General features: G+C 41.9%; 2 protein-coding genes across 2 annotated transcripts; one reads left to right on the top strand and one right to left on the bottom strand.

Annotated features, from left to right (window-relative positions):
• The first annotated feature begins 201 nt into the window (after positions 1 to 201).
• On the top strand, positions 202 to 10924 carry LOC112464178. Its single transcript, XM_025031022.1, has 17 exons — positions 202 to 1471; positions 1600 to 1759; positions 1849 to 2123; positions 2263 to 2447; positions 2582 to 2732; positions 2809 to 2862; positions 2996 to 3167; positions 3423 to 3820; positions 3980 to 4275; positions 4347 to 4454; positions 7703 to 7715; positions 9005 to 9217; positions 9406 to 9473; positions 9564 to 9648; positions 9754 to 9946; positions 10034 to 10347; positions 10561 to 10924. The coding sequence occupies exons 1-17, from the start codon at positions 1388 to 1390 to the stop codon at positions 10576 to 10578; spliced, it is 2787 nt and encodes a 928-aa protein (XP_024886790.1). The 5' UTR covers positions 202 to 1387; the 3' UTR covers positions 10579 to 10924.
• Positions 10925 to 11319: 395 nt separating this feature from the next.
• Positions 11320 to 15091, bottom strand: LOC112464177 (tyrosine-protein kinase Btk29A). Its single transcript, XM_025031021.1, has 11 exons — positions 15050 to 15091; positions 14879 to 14962; positions 14684 to 14748; positions 14300 to 14365; positions 13959 to 14087; positions 13634 to 13827; positions 13324 to 13495; positions 12983 to 13151; positions 12762 to 12880; positions 12395 to 12647; positions 11320 to 12316 (listed from the first exon to the last, which is right to left on the bottom strand). Exons 1-11 carry the CDS (start codon positions 15089 to 15091, stop codon positions 12215 to 12217), a joined length of 1395 nt encoding a protein of 464 aa, XP_024886789.1. The 3' UTR covers positions 11320 to 12214.
• Between the last annotated feature and the right edge of the window lie 136 nt (positions 15092 to 15227).

The following is a 15227-nucleotide window of genomic DNA, read 5'->3' as shown; positions in this document are numbered from 1 at the left end:
TGAATAAAAAAACCTTTTTTTCATTTATATATATATACACATTCAAACAATGTACAAAAAAAAGGTTCGGAACGCACTCGTGAAAGACTCCGTTCCGAAACGCATTATAAAAAAGCCGTCCTGCGTTTCGAATGCGTTCCAAAACTTATCAGAAAAATTGCATCATTCTTATCCGATTGCATCGCGTTCCGAAACTCATGGCAAAATGGCGTTTCAATTTTCATGCATCTTTCTCTCTCACTATCTCTATATAAAAATGTATACTCTCCTGATAACTATAATGATATCTCAAGTATTCTTCGAAAGACGCGTGTTGCAAGTTGCAACCACGGTCTATGCAACTACCCAAACGCTCCTCTTATCACATATAAGTACATATTGACTTCAAATGCTTTAACATGTATCTGGAATTAATTATCAACAGCTCCGAAATGTTATCGTATTATTGCAGACTTTTTCTCAAGGACAATCATATCACGAATTTGGACTATGATGTATTCAACCCGGAGAAATAGCTATTTGGGCTTATATATACGTCCCGATATTTATAAGTTTACATCACGTGCAAAGTTCTCAATATAATTGGCAATCGAATATCGGAACGTAGCCTTAATCGCGAAGGCATTCCTGAACTATACGCCGAGCGATAGTTCAATAATTGACTGTAATAGTCTGTGGAATGAACTAGCTCTACCATGCTTGATTATTGATCATTTATAACAGACAACAGTGGATGCTTTCCAGCAAGGAAACATAAATGGACATAAAATAGTAATATCAAGCTAGAACACAGCTGTGTAAAACTGTTCGTTAGAACATCATTTTATCATCAAAAATGTTGCTATTACAGCAATTCTCGTTTCATAACTGAAATGTTAACGATAAGCGATGTTTTATCTATTCTCAGGCTTGTATATAATATTTTAGAGCACACATTTTCAATTTGATATCATAAGATCTTAAATTTTAATTATTTTAATTAGCTTATAGAAGACCGTGAGAAGAACTATATATAAGTCCCTCTCTGCTGAAAGCTGAAACCGCAATTGACATTTAACACACGCAGACACGCATCACACGCTGACACGCATGCGCGAAGAATGTGATGGCACTGATGGACTGATGGCACGTCTAATAACCACTGTTCACTAACGCGTTTCTGATAAAGGTCACGATAAAGGTGATAAATGAGAGACACAAAATATCTAATCCGCCGTTGCTCTATTACCACAGATAAATGTATACGTCCAGTGACGGGTCTATTTTAAATAAGGAACGAATCAAATCTATATATAGGTGAAATAGTACTTGCTAACCGCAACGCGATACCGCATGTAGCATTTAAAAAAAGTGGCATTTTTTTAAATAAAGCAAGGAAGAATAAAAAATGCATGGTATCATTCTTCTCCTATTTATTCTGAGTATTCAGCCAGATGGAGGATTTTCGGAAAACTGGATATCTCCGTGCGATGTGAGTTACACAACAAAAATTTATACTCGAAAATAAATACGTTCCGTGTATTTTTGTGTATTACATGTATATAATATATATATTAGGTACACATATGTATATATATCGTCGTGTATTTTATTTTTCAGTATAAATTCAAACAGAAATACCCTAAGGATAAAAACATTTCTAACACAACGGTTGGATTTGTCAATTCTACGCACATCATGTATTGCCCCCTTGAAGAGGTTAATAAGTCTGTACACTATGTTTTAAAGTATAGTGACGACGATGAAAGAATCTGGCCCGGTATGTGCTTCTGGAGAATTGAGTAATCAATTTCTAGAATAATTAGATCTAATTGCATTCATCAATTCTATTTTTGTCTTTCATCTAAGATATGTTAGAGGTACAGTTTACACCTCCTAAAAGAGAATGCTTCTACGGAGTAGCCTTATTATTTAATCCTTCGATCCAAGATGAAGATGAGTGTTTCGATTATGAGTTTGGTGATAAGTACGACGACTGGCAAGTACACACCCCAGACAAGACTATTGATACGTACGACAACTGGCAAGTACACACCCGAGACAGGAATACGTGTGTTTTCAAGCACGATAATCCATTTGTAGAATATACAACTAGAAATTACACGACAGGCTTCCTGTATGAGGTAATGAACAATGCTAATCTGATATATGTATGAAATGATGTTGCAAAGTCATACATTGAGCACTAGTGTACACGCAATATCTGTATACACAGACACTAATTAAAGGGAAACTTATTTTAAAAATCACAAATAATTCCAGGATAAGATCGGGGTGTTGTTCAACTATATATTTAAAGGATGCTACGTGGTTCGTTTTAACGTAAATCATAATCCGAGATATGTAATGAGCAATCCTGCATTTGCGAACACTACTTATAAACGAAGGGAAGTGCAGGAACTGGACTTCATCTGCAGATATTATGCACGTCCTAATCCTGAGGAAAGGTATAAAGATAAGATAATCCTTCCATTGTAATACATTTCCTATCGGAATCTTTTTGACAATGGTATGTTTTCTCGAGAAACTTAGAAATGATTTGACGTAAAATTAAATGAAAATTGCATATCTATATTTACAGCAAAATGACGAATTTCACGTTAGATATTACGTTACCGGCAGATACAGGAGTTTCCCTTAAAGTATTTTTGATATCGCAGCGGAATAAAGATCGAAGTAAAGGTTGTTTATGGCAAACAGAACTACCATTATTCGTATGGACAATTGACCTGGTAATATTTAATTATTAAAATGCGCTTTCTTTCCTGTTTTTAGCAGCTGACATTCTTTAAATTTTTATTGTTACAGAGAGTTGATAGTGGATGGAGAAACCTCTCAGATCAATATTGCGATGTGAAATTCGTAAATATTATTTTTCTTAGTTATCTTGGATATTATTTTAATCTTGTATATTATTTTAAAGTCATCAAAATATTCATTTTTTATCTATATTCAGATATGTAAATTATATTAAAAAGAAAAAACTTTTAAATAGGTGGAGCCGGGAAAGAGGAGGTATGAGAAGAGAGTAAAATGTAATTTTCTAATAGAAGCGCCAGCTGCAAATTCTTGTTTTGCATACGGTTTGAATGACGAGCGATGTGCGAAAAATACCATATGGAAGCCGGAATCAGGAAGTAAAAGGAAAGCGTGTCTGTGGGTAAAGCGTAAGTATAAATTAAGGATGGACATGTAATATTACATTATACAAAGTAGAATTAATATCTTATTAATTCTACTATTCTACTATTATCTACTTATTCTACTATTATCTTAATAGTAGCAGTTTTTTTCTAACTGATGTATCGTATCAATTGGCGTATTAGAAATAGTAGCTTAAACTTTGCACGTAAATATTAATTTTGCAAAATAGATTTTTCGTTCAGACACGAAATAATAGTTCTAACAAATTATATTTGTAGACTGCGGACGAACTTACGTACAACACTGGGTATACGAATACCTTCAGACACCGAGAACACTGATACAATCAGACACGTTACTGAGCGCAAGTTCGTACCTGTTGTTGCCAATTATTGCCATTGTATTAATCGTAATGGCAGTAATTGGAATATTATGTTTCCGGCGTTATTTGCGTATTCGAAGGGAGGAAATCAATTTATACGTAAACTCGCAACACGATGATTCCAATTGTCTAAAATCAAACGATCTCGGTATTATTGATGACAGTGAAAAGGAAATCGGTCACGATAATCCTTCGTGCGACAATATCGTACTGCTTTACACCAACAGTTCACCATTTTTCATGGCATTGATGAAAAATTTTCGTAAAACACTTGCCAAGATGTGCTCTTGTCCCGTAAGTTTCGCGTGTTAATAATATATTGTACATATAACACAAAATTCTGAAATTTCTAAAATTAAAGTATCTTTCTCCGTTACAGTTTTCGAATTTATATTATGTGAAGTAATGCAACTTGAATGTTAAGAACGTTTCTCACGATTGTTGTTCTTAAAGGTGCATGACTGGCATGACGGGGCTATATGGAACGAAGTGGCCAAGGTTGGTGCTGTTTCATGGTTTACCGAGTTGCTTAATAATGGATGCCGCGTCGTTTGGATGGATACACCGGCCACGAGATCCGCCGTTATATCAAACTCGAGGGACGACGAGTCGAGCTCGGACAAGCTCAGTAAATATTATGAGATACACGATTTCCGCGATATGGCATTTCGCGTGGTGCTCGAGGTGGCAAAAAGCAAAGTAAACGTAAACGACGTCGAGCGGCAGTACCGCAGGCACTTCATCGTAAGGTGAGCTCCATTATCAGATAATTATTTTCGATATCCAAAGTGCGTAAGTTCAACTATTCGTGACATCGCAGGTTCGAAGGATTAGAGAGCACGGCAAATGTGGACGATCCATTTTTAGATCTCTCCCCTCACGCGCGATATTACATGCCGCAGCATCTCATGCACTTGTGTTCGGACTTGTAAGTATGTCGCGTAATCTCCCCAGTGTTCTGTAAGGAAATTTGTAATTGGAACGCTTTCAGGTCGGTGACGAAACCAAAAATTTCAAAATCCAAGATGAAGATAGACGAAGATGTTTACCGTCTTTTCGTACACCAACTTTATAAGTCTCAGACGCAGCAACGCTTAAAATCTATGAAGATTGACTCGACGATATGAAATGACCATTTATTTTAAGATCTCATTATCCAAATCAACGACTGTCCAATGCAACGAGACCTCATTCGTGTTTTTTCTTTAACATGAAATGTGATTGCGAAAGCACAAATTTGTTGTAATAACAAAGATACTACCTCAAAATGCGTATAAAAATTATATAGGGCAATATATACATATGTCTACAGGATGTCCTCCGTCAGAGCAGAATTAATATTCGCAGCAAATGTAAATCTAGCAATTTATATTTGCTACTTATCTGATTAGTTCTTCAGCGATATTGATGATAAGGATGATTGTTGTCCCGTACTGTTAGGATTAATTGTTTGTAAATCATTGAATTCGATTTCACACAATCGCGCGTAGTTTAAGTTTTAACTGAACTTTACACATTTATTACGTTGACAGAGATGTATATTTGACGTATATATTTATAATATATATTTTTAATAAAAAAAGACTAGAAAAAACAAAAATCTGTTATTTAATTTATCCGTATGATAACGTTTCTTATTTCGTGCTACCATACGACTTATAAAGATTATTCGTAATTGCTATTGCGATCTAAGAAAATATAGCGTTATCGAAGATGCGATCTTAGTGAAAAATTTGCGATTTATTATTGTTTCGATTTATATTTCCTCCTCTTAACCGCATGCGTTATTTTATATCTCTGCGCACTAATAGAAATGGTTGCCTAGGCATAGGCACGCGTTTAAAAAGTCTCAATTAAATCATGCTATAAAGTGAGACCTTGACCTTTATACTTTATGGCACGTGTATCAAAAGCATTCGCAAATGTCACTATATATATATATATATATATATATATATATATATATATATATATGTACACATACAAACACAATTATTTTCAAAATGTAAAATTGTTCCTGCGTGTGAAATATTTTAAGATGTATGTGTATATGTATTTATATATCGAGAAACAATAAACTTCGAATAAGATATCAATATTTGATAAAGTATTAATGGACATGTGACACGCACAAATTATCTCATTCCTCATTCAATAGATTCATCTCATTTAATGGATTCTAATGAACGCACGTTTATTGTTCCACGTGGTCAGGCGCATGTCGTCGGACCGGTCGGGCCTCACACACACATACACACACACACACACACACACACACATGTACACATACACACCAACACACTCGCACGCACACGCACTCGCACAAATGGACGAGGAGATGTTTTATTTGAAATTGCGCGTAACGAAAGGCCATTTCATGCAATCTGTCACACAAAAGAGTTGTGTCTCGTTCGCGTTGCCTTGAAAGAGAGCTAATTACCGCGGAGGAGTAACGTACACACATTTCCGCGCGAACGGATCGGGACTCTGGAAATATTACGTCCGGCGAATTAATAACGCGTTAACATCGCGCGTTTTAACGAGCGGCCGATGAAAACATATATATGTGTTAAAACGGGCCCAACAATCTCATCCATTGTTGGCCGAGGATAATTTTGTAACTGGCGCTTTTCGGGCACCTTCGCGGCCGGCGCCGCCCGTAAAATTCGTGGTAACGACCTCGATACCGCTGACTAAATCCAAATTTGACGGCACAGCTGTTTTAGCGCGAACGCGACCACTTTCCGGGGTCTCCGGGGCTTCGTCTTCTCATGCGATTGACCGCATATTTCGGATCGCGGACGGATCGGGTTCGCGGACGTTGAGATAAATTTCAGCGCGAACGGCGAAATATTACCGCGGCGTCTAATAAAAACGGAGAATACGAATAACGTCGCGCGCGTGTGACTACGAGCATATTGTTCGCGCGTTGGCCGCGTTTATCCTCTCTCAAATGTTATTTTCGCGTGAATTAACTCCGGAACGCGTAGAAGCTTCTTCCTTCCGAGAAGGAGCAACGATCGCGAGACGATCCGCGAGGAATGTCCCGAGACGGCACGCATGTCCAAAATCGGGACATATGATGTATTATGTATGACATAATGTTTAAAAGATGATCCCAAAAGATCGAGGTCTTATATCTCGATCTTGAAACATAGTCCGGATCCCTCCCAAATCAATTAAAAGCCGCGCCCACGTGGATCGCCGGCCGTCGCTCTTAAAAGAAAAAAAGGAAAAAAAACAGGGAGAAAAGCCGCGGTGAAATAATATAAAAATATTTCCACACGCGAGAGGCGGTGGCGGCGGTCCTGGCCGGATAATTGGAGTCATCTTCCTCTCGATACGATCGTTCTTTCAATAAAAGTAATTATCGTGTCGTCCTTTTGAGATAAAAATCGATTCGGGAGGGTAGGGTGAGAGCGAGAGAGCGAGCGAGAGAGAGAGACAGAGAGCGACAGTGCCTAGATGAGGGTGGAGGAAACAAATTGGGGAGATCTCTATTACGCGCCGTACAAACGACCGGTGGCGGATAATGAATTCGATTGTTTGCCGGTGGTATTATCGCCCTACTCCCCGATAATAACGGCCAATCGGGTAAAGGGAAGGGCGCCCGCTGTTACATTCGAAATATATAAATGGACCAATAACTGTTACACCGCCGTTCAGTCGGGTCCCTCGATTCACCAGTTGATAAACCGCCGGGCGCCTCTCTTTCCCCCGTATATATTTCTTTTTCTTCACACCCCGTCTCCGTCTCTCCGAGGCCCACCGAGCCATCGTCCGCACCGTCCGTCGTCGTCTGGAAAATCGTGACCGCCCATATAGTTGCCGCAGCGGAAGGTAAGTCATCCTGGCGTGAGTCACACCCCACGCCGGGGGCCACCTGACTTTTCTTCCTTTCCTCCCTTCACCTGCGAACCCGGCCCCGACCTAGACCTGGCCGGAAATTATCTTCCCGGGAACCGTGGCGCGGCGGCGGCGGCGGCGGCAGCGATTCCCGGAGAAGAGAAAAGGAGCACGTGGTCGTACCTCCCGAAATAATTAACGGAAGACTTCTCTTCTCCGCGCGGAGACGATTTATCGGCTCGATACCTCTCCGGCTTTCGGATTCCCTCCGCGTGAATCTTCATATCCGAAATAAACGTGCTTGTTAAAGCGTTCCGGCGTCTCTTCGAGACGACGCGCTTGGGTTTCGCAGAAAATTCATCAAAGGAGCGTAAAAATTCCTTCAATTCGTTTCGAGTGGTTACATAGATATTTTTCCCGACGGAAAACATTTTCTTACGAATCCCTCGCGAGGATCCAATTTAGATCCCCCAGGTAGAACGTGAAAACTCGCGATGACATCACGTTGACGTCATCGCGACTTTATTCGTCACTCGAAGATCACTTGAACGTCACTCGAACGTCACTCCGACCTAATCGTGACTCTTTCCGTTCTGCCTGGTGGATCCGCGGAACGGTTTCGTGGAAAGAAAAAAGAAAATTAAGGCATCCGTATCGTAAAGGAACGTGCCTCCGCGCACGTGTCGGTTCCGATCCGCTTTCCCCTCTCCGTCGCAAGAGCGCGGCGGCTAAGCTAAAGGCAAACCAATCCGGGCCGAAATGGCTGATGCAACCGCGGCAAAATCGCGCATCTGTCGCTCTCGCTCTCCATCGCGCGCGCGGAGTACCCTTTTTCTCTTTTAGCCGGGCCGGCCTGACACGCGAGACATCGAGACACGGCTCGATGGTTGAATTAATCTATACCCGGCCTATTCGCGCGTTTAACATACGAGGGTGTTCCCTTGCGGCGAGCGCGCGTCTCTGAGTCAGCTCTCTTCCCTCGTTTCGCGAGGAAAGGTATCTGGTAGTTCTCGAGCCGCGAGCGATCGAGGAGGTCTTTTGCCGAGCTATGCGGGGGACGACCGGACGATAAAAGTTTCCTTCTACTCAGTTAATTTGACAGGTAGAAACCCCGCCCGAACAGATTTTTTTTTTTAACGCGAGACGACGTTCGCGGACGGGCTTTGCGATAAACGAATTTAATCGGGCTCGCGCTTCGGCAAAAAAGGGTCGTGTCGCGATAGAACGACGGCCCGCGCCTTGACCGCGTTAAGGAAAATCGATTCGGACCGAAGGATTGATGTTCGACTCGGGAGGATCCGTTCGGCGCGAGAGAGACCAACCATATGCTACGCGTGGAAATAATAAGCGACATCCGCGAACGTTTCTTCAGCGCGAGATCTATGCGAGACCTATGCGTTTCATCATCTATTCCCCCCTCCCCTCCCCCGACAAAATTCCATCAAATCGGCGTTGATTAATTCGATTAACGCGTTATCCGGTTTGCAAAGTCGCGCCTAAAACAAGCCCGCGTCCTCTGTTCTTCGCTATCTCGGAGAAAATCTCGTAATTTCTCGAAGGCGTGCCCGATAGTTCCGACACGTGCCCGAATCCAGACCACGTCCAGCATCATGTCGAAAATCGGGACTTAAGACGTCTTTAACAACTGTCTCTTTACTCTCTTTCCAGATGCGGCTGTGTCTCTCGAGTCTCGCGCACCTCCTGGTGCTCGTCGCCCTGGCCGACGTGGCCCTCGGAAGCTACTTGACGCTCTTCCTGACGAACGCGTCGTCGCGGGCGAACGCCGATCAATCCGGCACGGCGAACAGAGTGAAATACAACGCCAAGCCGGCTGCCTGGAAAAAGGTATATTCATCGATCGTGCAAACTCAAATTTCGATTTCTCTTTTGTATTTTTTGACATTCGGCTGTACGGCCTCTCGACTCCGTTTTTTTAGCTCTACAAACCGTTAAGAGACTTTTTCTCCGCTTTACATTTACAAGTCCTTCTCATTTCGTAATATAAGATTTCGTCTGAAACCTTTGATTTTTAGAAAAACTTGAGGACAACGTGGACCAAAATTTTGCAGTATCCGCCAGATTCCATGGAAGTTGCCGTCGGGTAAATATATACATCGATATATAAAGTAACTTTAGTGCGCACACATAGACGCGGAAGTAACGTGATCGCATTCCGCTCGTGTTCATTTAGGAGCCGCGTCGAACTGCATTGCGAGGTAATTGGAAATCCGCCGCCCCAGGTCTATTGGCTAACAGGAAACGAGCCGGAAAGGCAGGTCGGTCTCGTAATTAACGCTTAGAAAGAAATCCATCGGATGATTTATGATAGGCCATTATGTAGCGACGCTCCTTGTTATACCCGTTTATCTTTCCTCTTGCAGAGTCAAGAGCTGCTCGCGGGGTCGCTCCGCTCTGAGGAAGCGAGCGGCGTGTCGACACAATGGGAAGGGCTCAGTCAGGTCTCCTCCACATACGTGATCGATTGCGTCAGAGCTGAGGATCAGGGTCTAAAATATTGTATGTCTTTGTCGAAAAATATAGTCCAAACGGCGGCGACGGCAATCCTGGTCAATAGTAAGCGAGACAATAGACAATATCTCACCGTTGGACCCAACAGACATTGTCCGCGGGATTGTCTGATATCATTGTATTGTCCACCAGGTACCAAAGTTGCCGAGTGCAACAAGGAGAGCCAGCCCACCATCACCCTGTACCACTCTTGGCGATTGGCGCTTGAAGGGACTACGGTAATTCTTCCGTGTAGGGTCGTGGGCCAGCCGACGCCCTATCTGTTCTGGATGGACAACTCGGGCAAGACCGTAAGCCTCGCCACGCACGCGAGACACACCGTTCTACCTAGTGGCGACCTGCAGATAACGGATATTAAGTGGGAAGATATGGGTGACTTCACTTGCAAGGTGCAGTCGGGATATACGGAGAAAAGCGTGACCACGTTTCTGTATCCCGTATGTTCCGTACGTACATTAATTAATTTTCGCAACATTATCTGGTATAACTTGTATCTAACGTGTTAAAAACGTATCAATAAATTGACGTCGTAAACGACGTCCAATGAGCGGACGTCGTTAACGTGATATTCTCGCGAGATACATCCAATCTAATTAATTCCTTTTTTTTTAACTGCAAAATAGGGGTATGCATAAATCGTTCGTAATTTTTTGTTTCAGGAGGACACGGAAGAGTGACAAGTTCCGTGTAAAAAGGCTTGAAAAGATTCCTGCATTTCCAACGCCTTTTGCTATAAGAATGCATAAGTGACCAAAAAAAACTATTACACTCATTATTTGTCTATAAAAATAGAATGTAATTTAATTAGAAATATTATGTATTAGAGAAAAGTACTTATTTCTTTTTGTTACATTTACGATACCAGTGCTACTTGTCCTCGAAAGCTCGATATTTGAGCGACAGAATCGCTTTTCACGTTGGATCGACGCACAAAAAAAGAAAGTCTTCTCTTGTACTCGCATCGAAGAAAGTTTGTAAACGAATTGAAAACAGTTTTAATAAATGCAACCTATACCACATCTATACTTTTGTAAGAAATGTTTACTCCCGCTATTTGCCGCAAAAGTGTTGAAATATAGATTTTCTAACGTTCTTTGGTTTATCGACATCCACACAACGTGTATCTTAAACTATTTTAATTTTATTACATATGCAATTTAATTGTATTTACATTTCGTACAAGGTTTTATAATTTATAAATTTGTGATGGAATTTACAATAAGAATTAATTCATTAATTAATGCGAATTATACGTTACTTACCACTCGTGGTTGTCCGTTAACTCCAAATAAGAATTACACATTCGATCAGTCCACATCAGAATAAAACGTAAGCTCTTTTTACAGCTTCCACTCCTTCTTCCCGCCTCGCAGTTTCTTATTAGTTATAATGTGAAGTATAAACAGACGGAAAACGCATACTTATTAAATCGGTTTATTAAGCAGAAACAATATTTCCGATTCGAAGTTGTGTCGCTGTTTGTCAAAATGATAATAATAAAAAATGATTTATTCTAAGCGGAATCACAAGTTTGAATATTGCATCTGTTGCAAAGGCCATCAATAAATACTATTGTTCTATATAGAAATGTATTTATGACGATACAGAGTAAAGTCTAAAAATTATATGGGAAAAATAGTATGTGAAACACACGTAGTATCACGCATCCCATTATCGAGTAAAGTCCACGTAACGTACGGAACATCTGTCTAAAAAGATGTTCGGAGATGCACACGGGGTAGGAGTAAGAGGAGAGGGTAAGACGAGAGTGTGGTGAGCGTTAACGCTTTACGAGGGGTTTAGAATCACATCTCCATATTACGGGTACGGCTCTCTAATTAGTGTAATAGTCGCAACGAAGAGTAAGTGTAAATTACTCAATTACACGTACACGCACAGGCGTACACACACTCTTTTTACTCATTTACCTTTAGTGGCTCGTATCGCCTTGCATATTTCGATCCACGGGTGTCCGTAGGAACTGCAAACGTCACACACGTTATTAGTCGAGCTCGAGGATGGTTTTTGTTGACTAGCTTGATGCCCGGGTGTACTCGGCGACGAGGAGCCCTCTCTTTTTGATTTGCACGTGGTCGACGAGAAACGACGAGGGAAATCGATCGTGGAGGAAGGCGGCGGGGAGGCCGGCGCGCGGGTCTTGCGCGACGGCAACGTTGCTGAATTGTACGGCAAATTCGACGTGGGTTGACCGGTGGAGGGCGATCGTTCCGACGACGGCGACGACGATTTCGTCGTCGATCGGATCGACCGGCAGGATGGTGAGGACAGGCGCAGACACCGCAGCAGGTTGAGTCAATCGTTGACCAATCCTTGAGAAACGCTCATCAGCTGCTCCTTCAGAACGCGGAAGGACGGTCGCACTTCCGGACTGTGTGCCCAGCACTTACGCATCACCTGAAATTCGAATCGATTTATGATTCTGTACACCGTGAGACGCGCGATCGAGAACGGAAGGAAAAAACGCTAATTTACCTCGTATACTTCCTTGAAACATGCCTTAGGTCGTTCCAGGATGATTCCTCGCTGCACCCGCTCGACGACTTCCGTATTCTTTAGGCGACCGTAAGGCATCTTTCCGCACGTGAATACTTCCCACATAAGTACTCCGTATGCCCACACATCCGACTTCGAGCTAAAGCGCGTGTAGTTTAGCACTTCCGGCGGCGCCCATTTGATGGGAAATTTAGTGCCACCGCTACTGGTATACTGATCATCGAGTACGTACCTGGAAATATTCACAATCGCTTAAAGCTTCAATACTCACTTATGTATCTTCTGTTTTAATTAATCCTTCTAATTTCGTAAAATGTAAGGATAGGTATAAAATAAAGTGGCTTACCTAGCTAAACCAAAATCTGCAACTTTTACTACATTTTCCGATCCCACCAGACAGTTACGTGCTGCAAGATCTCTGTGTATATAGTTATGCCTCTCTAAATATGCCATTCCTTTGCAAACCTGCACGAAGAAATACAATTATCATGAAAAATTCAGAAAACCTCGTTTGTATTATCTTGACAGCCACACATTCTACCGTCTGCAGGACGGAATTTGCATTACCTGTATACACATATCTAACAAGAGGCCAACGTTTGCACCTAATGAGGTTTCGTGACGGCGGAGGTAGTTGAGGAGAGATCCATGTCGCATGTATTCCGTGACAATGTATATTGGCCTATCTTTACTGCAAACGCCGTATAGCTGGACTAGGTTTTGATGTTGCAGTTTTCTGGAATTTAAACGAATAAAACTCGTTATAATAAACGTATTTTAATTAGATCTACCGATATTACTTAGAGAACAAGTTGTACAGTTTTTTTTATTTAATTAAAGAACAATTCCAGTCGAGCGCTTGATTGTTCATCGAATGGCTCGATACGGAAACTAGATTGGAGACTTACGTCATTACTTTAGCTTCTTCTATAAAGTCGTCCTCGGACATGGTTCCCTCTTTCATCATCTTCACGGCGACGTCGATGGAGCCGCGCCACTTTCCTCTCCGCACGACTCCAAATTGACCGGACCCGAGCTCCTCCAGCAAATGTAATTCCGCCGGGTCAATCTCCCATTTGTCTGTGAAAAAGTCATCCGCCGTTATGTGACGTCGTATAGCCGAGAGAGACCGTTCCTATGTACTCCATGTGCGCGTTTTATATATTTCACACATATTAAGGAATAGAAGAAAGTTGCACATATACAAATTTTACGAACCGTGACTGAGGCCGGCGGTCGGGGGCACGGGACGATCGCAGGGGCTGGTCTTCAATCGACTGGCCAGACCGCCGCTGTTGTGTCTATGGTAATTAACCAGATCGGGAATGGAGCCGCAGCAGTGTTTTTCCGATAAATAAAATTCTCCGCGGGTATTCTGTTTGATGTGGTAATGCTTCACGTGGGGATGTGGCCTGTGGCAGAACGGAAAATCATAAATTATCGAAAAGCGAGGCGGCCGCTACGCCGAAGGGCGCGAGACAATTTAGAAGTTAAACCCAGTCGGCGGAAGCCACTTGTAATCGTCTCGATAGTATTAACTTACACTTTCGTGTAAAGAGAAAGCGTGTAAAGCCCTTTCGTCGAGGAGTTACGAACGACAAAACAGCCCTCCTTATCTTCTTGCTTCAGCAGCGACTCTGCGCGTTGTCTTGACATATCACCTACGTACCATCTACAACAGCAAGTGGAACCATTTTTTTTTTATCTTTATCACGTGCGAGTACCTTGCGATTTATGTGAAGTCTCTGCCAGAACTCTGTTCTGGTGGAAAAACGGTTGGCTGATAATTCGAAAAATGGGGAGAGGCAACAAGGCGTTATCGAATCCGCAAGATACTAAATTCAATGATTTGTAGGAAAAGAATATTATATACGGAGGACTTACTCGTATTTCTGTAGGCCCAACAGCTCCTTCTCTTTAACGTAGTTGCTGGGAATATAGCCGATCGATCTGCAATTAAATGCGCGCCGTATGACTTTCTGCAAACCCGTTTTTCACCGCGCGTATTTTGCCGCATAAGTAAACAATCCGGCTATTCACGAATAATCGTCGCTGATTATACAAGAGTACTACTGAGATTACTGTTTGCGCACCGTACAACCGATTATTTTTTCACGATTGAACGCCGGTTGATCGCCACCGCGACGTAAGCGTGAGATAAAAAAAAACTATAGATAAACGTCGCGGGTCGTTCGTCGTAAAGAAGTTTCGGAAGAGTAAAATATCGCGAAGCAATTTTTAAAGCTTGTTTTGGGAGGAATTATGTACCCATTCTCGTCCTTAACTTTCCACCAGTGCTCCTGGGAATCGTCCAAGACCTCGTACTCTGCACCCTGGACTCGTAAAAATAGAGACAATAAATATTCTGTGTTTAATTCAATATATTATACGCAATATTATATATTATAATAATTTGTAACTTTTTCTCCCTTTATAATATTTATAACTGCGCTTCGTCTTTACCTTCTCGAGAGACAAATCGCCGCCTTCGATGGCTCGGAAAGGATACAGTGCCACCACAACTTTCGCCCGCAGCATTATCTTTTCCTGCGAGACAAAATCAATTTACGTGGATTACGTAAAAAAAATCACCAAGAGCGAGGAAGTTTACATTTCAACGGAACGTGGACTTACCTTCGCTTTGGAGGATGGCGTGCCGGGTGTACCACCTGGCATTATCGGGGTCGAGGGCGTTCCTGTAAAAAAGAAAAAAAAAATAAATAAGAGCGAGCGGAAGATTTAGTATTATTTTGACGTGACATTTTGATCTCTTTAGGGGGCATTCTAGGTCTTATTGCACATATTTTCAAGA

The sequence above is a fragment of the Temnothorax curvispinosus genome, unplaced genomic scaffold (assembly GCF_003070985.1).
Source record: "Temnothorax curvispinosus isolate PA1 unplaced genomic scaffold, ASM307098v1 QBEX01013997.1, whole genome shotgun sequence".
NCBI lineage: Eukaryota > Metazoa > Arthropoda > Insecta > Hymenoptera > Formicidae > Temnothorax > Temnothorax curvispinosus.
This window is presented reverse-complemented; position numbering and strand designations above follow the sequence as displayed.